The following is a 7,569-nucleotide window of genomic DNA, read 5'->3' on the forward strand; positions in this document are numbered from 1 at the left end:
ATAGGAGGAGTAATTGATTTTCCAGGGCATGAACTATAATTAAAGTTGGTGAGATATGAGCTTCGGATGTCATATTTGTTAATTTTTCTTGACCCCTGAATTTAACAAATTTTCTGTAAATAATGTTTTAGATTAGACTCGGGATGAAATCTGATAGACTACTGTTGTCCCTTGTCCTAAATATAAAGTTTATTTGAGAATTTGTAGTTTGAATTTAAATATTACTTTCAGTCCTTACTATCAGATCTTGTTTGATTTTTATTTTGGTCATAAATAAATAGAAGACTTCAATCCACTTTTTTCTCATATTTATCTATTTTTTTCAAGTTGGTTCTTGTAATAATGATAGTTCTAATCAATACACTTGATTATATTTTAGGAAAGATAACACATGCTTATTACAAATAACTAACTTAATTAATTTTCTTAATTTATTCAAATCAGTCAACTAGCTCTTATAATAAGGACCGGAAGCAATATAAGATTTAATTTTTTTTTTCCTGTTTTCTATATTAATTGTTTCTTTCCCATAATACTTCTATTTATCAGGGCATTTTTATCTTTATATGTTAAATTCTAATCACTGAATTATATTGGCATTCCTGGAAGAGTGTTACAACACATTCTCCAGATATAATTTCAGACAACCACATTTATCTTTCGAGTTTTATGAATTAGTTACGAGAACTTGCACTTGGCAGGAAAGAGAGTAAGAATATGCGGAAAAGGTTTTTTTTTTTTAATTATAATTCAGGCACTTTATAAAAGGTCGAATTCACAACTTCATATTACAAAAAAAAAAAAGAAAAAAAAAGCGCTTAAGCGGTATACTTGGCGTTTAGGCCAAGGGATTGATAGTGCGATATCAAATCAACTTATTAATTATTTTATAAATAACTTATATTTAAAAACAATTTTTTTATAAATAATTTATAAATAGAAATAGGAAAAATCCTAAAAAATCACTATTAAATTTTAAAATTTTAAATCAGGAATTATTACAAAAATGTATTATTATTTACTTTTCGAATATAGTTATTTTTTTATGAGTGTATTAATCAACACCAATTTGTAATTTTGGAATTTAACTATAATTTTTTTAGGGTTTTTCCATAGAAATAAAGGGGTAGACGGAATTGGGACCTGAGGGGATGTTTGGAAAACAACAGAAATACTTCTGAAAAATAATTTATAGAAATTGAGATAACTTTTTTACATATTTAATTTGTATATAGTAAAAATATTTTTAAAATTCTATCCAAATATCCTCTCACTTTCTGCCAAGAAATGTACCGCTGTCGTTTAAAGCTTTGAATGTCCCGAAAAACGCAACACATTTAGTCATACCCTCATACTGATAATGGACACAACGTACGACGCTCGTTTTGGTAGTCCTCTGCTGTTTTGTCTTTGCCTGCACGGCACAGAGCCCCGCTCAGATGGTACAGAGATAGAGATAAAGCGAAGATTAACATGGATGCGACAAAACCAAAACCTCCCTTTTTTCAGCATTTTTTTAACGCTATATTTTTTGTTGAAAAGAAACCCAATGCTATATCTCCCACCACCCGCGCGACATTTTTTCGAAGATTCTCTGTCTTCTCGGGAATTTACCTCCAACTTGTCTTTTCCGTCCCCAGATCATCCCGCTTTGTGCGAACCCAGGATGAAAATTTCCATAATTTTATAGCTTCCAAACGGATGGTAAAGTTTTTCCTAGAAATTCTGGAAATTATTTTCTGAGCTCGTTCTGTCAGTTTCCTTCTGGGCCATCTTGCTCTGTTTTTCTTAATCTTACTTGCAATTGAAGAAGGAAGGCATATAATACTCATTTGTTGCGTGATTCCCGGGGATCCCCGCGTTATTGCATAAATATATATCGTCTTTATTTTAATCCAAAGATTAAAACATTCCGGAGGGATAAGCTCCAAAATTTGACGTACAATTACGCTCGAAATAGAAAAAACAGCTAGACTCTTAGTGGGTAACTTGGGTTTTTTACTCCGCTCAATCTTTTAGTGGAAGCTGACCAGTTTCGTCAAAATTCCGGCTGCTAGTTGTTGACGAGGTAAATCATACAAAAAGCCCGTAAAAGAAAAGGGCTATACCTTTCCTTTTGTATATTTCCCATAATGGGGTCTGTTGAGGCGTGCTAAGGTCGATTTCTTGTAGCTGAAAAGGCCACCTTTATTTATATAATTTATTTAATTCGAAAGCCAAGGATTTGAAAGTTGGTTCCTTGTGGTTAGGTGAGGTCTTACGAGAGAATTGGGAGCTCCTGGGGGCTGAGAAAGGAGGAAGCTGAGATGGGTTCGTGCGGAAATCTTGCAAGGAGGGCGTTGGAAACTGAGATGCCGATCATGGTTAAGGTACACAAGAAAGTCACTTTGTAATAATTATTATTATTTTGAAACTTTCTCTTATTTAGAAGTTGAACTTGTGAAGTTGTTATTAATAATGAAGGTGGATATGAATTTGTGTCATGTGCCTGCAGATGCAGGAATTGCTTCGAGGAGCCAAGAATGCCGTGTCCTTGGCCCAGGTTTCTCTTCTCCCCGTTCCCAACGATCGTATTGTTAATATTATCTCTCAGTGATGACTATGGAGTTAGTGAAAAAAAGGGAAACATGTTACTTTAAGTTTTTTGGTCTCCAATGTCCGATTATAAATTAACCCTGCTAGCTTGGGAATTGGGAGTAATATGGAGATGTTGAGAGAAACGATAGTTCGTACTCCTACTCAAGAATAGGGCGAGTTTGATGGGGGGTTTTGATGATGGTGTTCGAAACTTGTGATGAGTGTGATGTAATAAATCTGCTGCAACTTCGAGGAAGTGTAAAAGTTGTTTTCTGCATTCACACACCATATTCCATGGATAATATAATTTGAGTTAGAATAGCATGGTCATGAAAATTTTGCCACTTCATTTCCTAGGAGGTGAAAAAATGCATACTAAAAAAGAGAGAGGCGAATTAGAACAAGATACAATGGTCATCATCTTTATCATTTTGGGCTACCTACTGACATTATTGAGGCTACTTTGGATAAGTTGTCAAAGGCTGATTCTCCTTAAATTGGAAGCTGAAGATTTATTGGGTGCCGGAATTGTTTGATATAATATTGTAATGCTTTGCTAGAGTACTAAAAGCTTGCAGGCTTAATTTAATTTTGTAAGCTGAAAGTGAAAGTAATGCAGCCCTGATTCTGGATCTGTTTCAACTGACCTTTGTATATGGGTCTGGATGTGTTTAGCTGTCTAATGGAGCTTTCTCAACTGTTTTTATTGCTCTATCTGCTGAAAGTATTTGGCTAGTTTTTTTAATTTATTATTTGCCTCTTAGTTGTGTCTATAATCCTTGATGGGCTCAATGAAATTTATGTGCTGCAGGGCGTGGTTCATTGGCAACCTCCAAAGCAAGCATTGGACAAGGTGAAAGAGCTTGTATGGGAGCCCTCAATTAGTCGCTATGGTGCTGATGAAGGTCTTCCTGAACTTAGAGAGGCATTGATCAGAAAAGTAAACTACTAAACTGGTTAAGTTTTATCCTACAAATTGCACTTGTAGAAAACTATGCCTAACTCATTGGATATCTTCATTTGAGAATGGGGGCATTTTTTTTTGGTTTTGGGTCCATTCAATATAACCTGTATCATAGACATAGGTGATAATATTATTTCGCTGAAGGATGATAACCTTTTTGAGTCATATGCGTTATTTTCTTCTACCTTCACTTGAACTGATAATTCATAGGCCAAAAAGTAGTTATGGTCAAGTTGAGGTAATTTGTGATATCTTATGGGATATATTAAACTACTGAAGTGTTTCAACGTTTAGAATCTGTAAGATTATATTCTGTTTCAACGTAGGTTCTACTGATGATTTATGATTGAGCTTTGGCATTTGCAATTAGATAACGTTGGGATTAAGTTGATCAATACAAATTCCGCATTCCAGGGCAGGCCTTTTGCCTCTGAATTTGTTGGGGCTCAGTTAGATGTGATGTTTGGCTTACTCAATATTCGGTTTTAGGTTGCTTTATATATTTGTCACAAACTGCTTTGTGTTTTCGACTTTTGGTTTCCTTGTTTTTTGAAAACGCCTTTTGTTTGGGTCTTTTGCATTGTTAATTATTCAACATGAGTGGATTTTTTATTAATGGTTATTTGCATCTTAATTGTTTTCAGTTTCTAAAATTGACTAAATCTGAAAATGGATCTTGGTTATCATTTCAAACGATTCTCTTGTTTTTTACATGCAGTTGCACCATGAAAATAATCTGCACAAGTCTTCGGTGATGGTTACAGCTGGTGCTAATCAGGTGACTAATGATGCTCTATTATATAATTGTCCCTGTATGTTCACTATTTTTATCAGAACAGAAAAAAGAGAGCATATATAATTTTTGAAGAAAAGGGCATGTACAAGTATTTGAATAGGCCTAGGATCCAACAGATGAGGGAAGCCTAATTGTAACCGTCAGGATGAACTGTACCTTGTATTGTTCAATTCATTATCATTCATAAGTGGATATTTGACCTAGTAACTGATGGCTAATGATTATTTACTGAGTTCTCATAGCTTTCCATGGACGGTTTGGTTTCTATCTTTCAACTAATGTGCTACTCGTTCAAAGATACTCCCTCCGTTCCTTATTATAAGAGACATTTGATGCTTATGGCATGTTCCCATATATAAGAGACACTTAAAGGTTGTCTCTATTTTTTTGTATTGATTTTCTATTTTACCCCTATTTATTTTGTCTCCAACTCATATTCTCTCTCCCTCCCACTTCTCTTTCTTTTAATAATTTAATTGTTCTCTCTTATACTCTCTCTCTTTATTAATGGGGGCATTGTTGGAAAAAACATTATACTTTTTACATATTAATTGTCCTCAACTAATTTTAACTGTTTTTTTTATCAACGTAATTTGGTTATTTGTCTCTTATAATAAGGAACGGAGGGAGTATCTTCAGTATTAACACCTCTTACAAATGCAGGCATTTGTGAATTTAGTCCTTACACTGTGTGATGCGGGGGATTCGGTGGTTATGTTTGCACCTTACTATTTCAACGCTTACATGTCCTTCCAAATGACTGGCATCACCAATATACTTGTGGGCCCTGGTGACCCCAAAACACTTCATCCAGATGCAGGTAAGAATTCTGATGAAGCTTACTGTTTCCTGTGATTATAGTTATAGTGCTTGTTTGGGAGGGTTTAAGAAATCCCCTATAAGCACGTTTTATAGAATTCGAGACAAAACTCCTCTCACATATTTGCCTCGTATTCCGTAAATCACTATTGAAAAACTACTTATAAGCTATTCCAAACGGGCTCATAATCCAAGTAGTACACCCTGATGAGAAACTATCTGTGCAATGCAGTCTCTTATTCTTGCAGCAAAAATTGTGGACAATTAACTAATATCTGTCAGACATTAGTCTTCTCAATGTATAGTACTACAGTTCCTTCTGCAATTTTGTTCTCTCTGTTGTTTATAGAAGTTTTTGATTTTTCAGATTGGTTGGAAAGGATATTGTCAGAAACTAAACCTACCCCAAAGCTTGTCACTGTTGTTAATCCGGGCAACCCATCTGGAACCTATATTCCAGCGCCTCTTCTTGAGGTTCCCCGCTTCACCTCTTTGACTGCGATATTTGTTTCTGTTCTGATTTTGTCAATATTGGAGATTTTCCATTCAAGTTTTGTCTTTTTGGCTTTTCAGTTTCTTTTGAAAGTTTCAGATTCAACCATATGTGCTATATTTGTATTTGTCCTTGCAGGATAATTACTACAATGAATTTGGTAATTAACCTTTAAATTAATATTAGTTTTCCCTCCAATTTCTAAGCAATTTACTTTCTCTTATTTGGCCAGAGGATCTCTGATCTCTGCCTGAAAGCTGGCTCTTGGCTTGTTGTTGACAATACATATGAGTAAGTTGTTAATGCTACAATCACAACAGCAGTAATTTCATTTATTCGATGATTGGCAGAAATGATGAGAAAGAATGTCTAGGATATTACAGCCTTGTACATATTTGCCCCCCCCCTTTTTTTGAAGATCACTGAGATTCAGTTACAATGATGTTCATTGACGGTTGTCTCAAAGATTTTCTTACTAATGTCTCTAAACCTTTCACTTGCATTGCAGGTTTATATTCTAATTGTTTCTTCTATGAATAAAAAAATATGTGATGCAGGTATTTTATGTATGATGGTCTGAAACACTCTTGTGTGGAGGGAAATCACATTGTTAACGTTTTCTCTTTCTCAAAAGCATATGGAATGATGGGGTGGCGTGTGGGATATGTAAGTATTACTTCTTATATCTGTGATTATTTTCATTACCAGGGAACAAAATCATTGAAATTTATATTACCATTACTGGTGACACATTGGACATCATGAGGGCTTGACATTACCGGTATTCTTTATTGCTGTTAAAGTGATTCTGCTTGAAATTTTAAGTGTTAAAGAACTAATTTGACACTCCCAAGTCTGCAGCTTGAAAATTTATGTTGTGGGCTTTGTGTGTTTCAGAAACTACCTGTAGTACATTCTGTTAGTTACGTTTTTCTGCTGCATAAAGCGTAAACTTTCATAGGTTCATTAATGTTGATTGGAGGAATTGTGGACTGAAATAATTTGATTATTGCAGATAGCATATCCATCTGAAGTAGAAGGTTTTGCTGCCCAGCTTCTCAAAGTCCAAGACAACATTCCTATCTGTGCTTCGATAATCTCGCAGTACCTCGCCCTCCACTCATTAGAAGTGGGACCCGAGTGGATTACAGAGAGAGTACAAAGTCTTGTGAAGAACCGGGAAATTGTTTTGGAGGCGCTGTCCCCTCTTGGAGAAGGTTCTGTTAAAGGAGGAGAAGGAGCTATATACTTATGGGCAAAGCTCCCAGATGGCCACACCGATGATTTCAAAGTTGTTCACTGGCTTGCTCACCGGCACGGGATTGCTGTTATTCCGGGAAGTGCTTGCGGGTCTCCGGGGAATCTTCGAATTTCATTTGGAGGCTTGACAGAGAATGATTGCAAAGCTGCTGCAGAAAAGCTCAAGAGGGGCTTGGAAGAACTTGTTAGAGATGGTTTGGTGTAGTGGCCTTGATAACTTTCCAAGCCAACACCAAAATTTATATCTCAGTACATTCCTACAATCAAAAGTGAACAATGATAGAATAATTTGAAGAGCAAAATCCATTTTTCAGTGGATTTTAAATAATTGAGGGATTTTTACCCTCTACCTGGATAAGCTTTAGAGTAGCCAGGATTTGTCACTCTCATTTTTCAATGGATTCTAGTACATGCAACATTGTTTCATGCTTCATCATAGGATTAATTGTTCTGGTCTCGAGTGTAAATTAGGCATGGTCGATAGAATTATGTACCAAGTATGCAATGTGTTGACTGCCTTAGTTTCCTACAAAAAAATGAAAAGCATATTTCTCGTTTCTAATAAGCCAGTGATTGGTTTCATTCAATATCCTTACCTTGTACTCAGTGGTGGAAGGAAGGGGACTGGCGAGGCCTATAGACCCTCTAATGTTTTCAAAG

General features: G+C 35.5%; 1 protein-coding gene across 2 annotated transcripts; it reads left to right on the plus strand.

Moving 5' to 3' along the window:
• The first annotated feature begins 1,578 nt into the window (after nucleotides 1–1,578).
• Nucleotides 1,579–7,474, plus strand: LOC114753413 (aromatic aminotransferase ISS1-like). Of its 2 annotated transcripts, none has more exons than XM_028942102.1 (10): nucleotides 1,579–1,704; nucleotides 2,250–2,369; nucleotides 2,495–2,542; nucleotides 3,389–3,517; nucleotides 4,260–4,319; nucleotides 5,001–5,157; nucleotides 5,524–5,630; nucleotides 5,882–5,940; nucleotides 6,207–6,315; nucleotides 6,665–7,474. In XM_028942102.1, exons 1-10 carry the CDS (start codon nucleotides 1,702–1,704, stop codon nucleotides 7,112–7,114), a joined length of 1,242 nt encoding a protein of 413 aa, XP_028797935.1. In that variant the 5' UTR covers nucleotides 1,579–1,701; the 3' UTR covers nucleotides 7,115–7,474. The 2 variants fall into 2 exon arrangements, with proteins under 2 accessions (XP_028797935.1, XP_028797936.1); XM_028942103.1 differs by lacking the exon at nucleotides 1,579–1,704 and adding an exon at nucleotides 1,732–2,068 and having other exon boundaries at nucleotides 6,665–7,114.
• The last annotated feature ends 95 nt before the right edge of the window (nucleotides 7,475–7,569 follow it).

Source organism: Neltuma alba, unplaced genomic scaffold (genome assembly GCF_004799145.2).
Source record: "Neltuma alba isolate B1F8T4 unplaced genomic scaffold, ASM479914v2 tig00007913_pilon, whole genome shotgun sequence".
NCBI classification, from domain to species: domain Eukaryota; kingdom Viridiplantae; phylum Streptophyta; class Magnoliopsida; order Fabales; family Fabaceae; genus Neltuma; species Neltuma alba.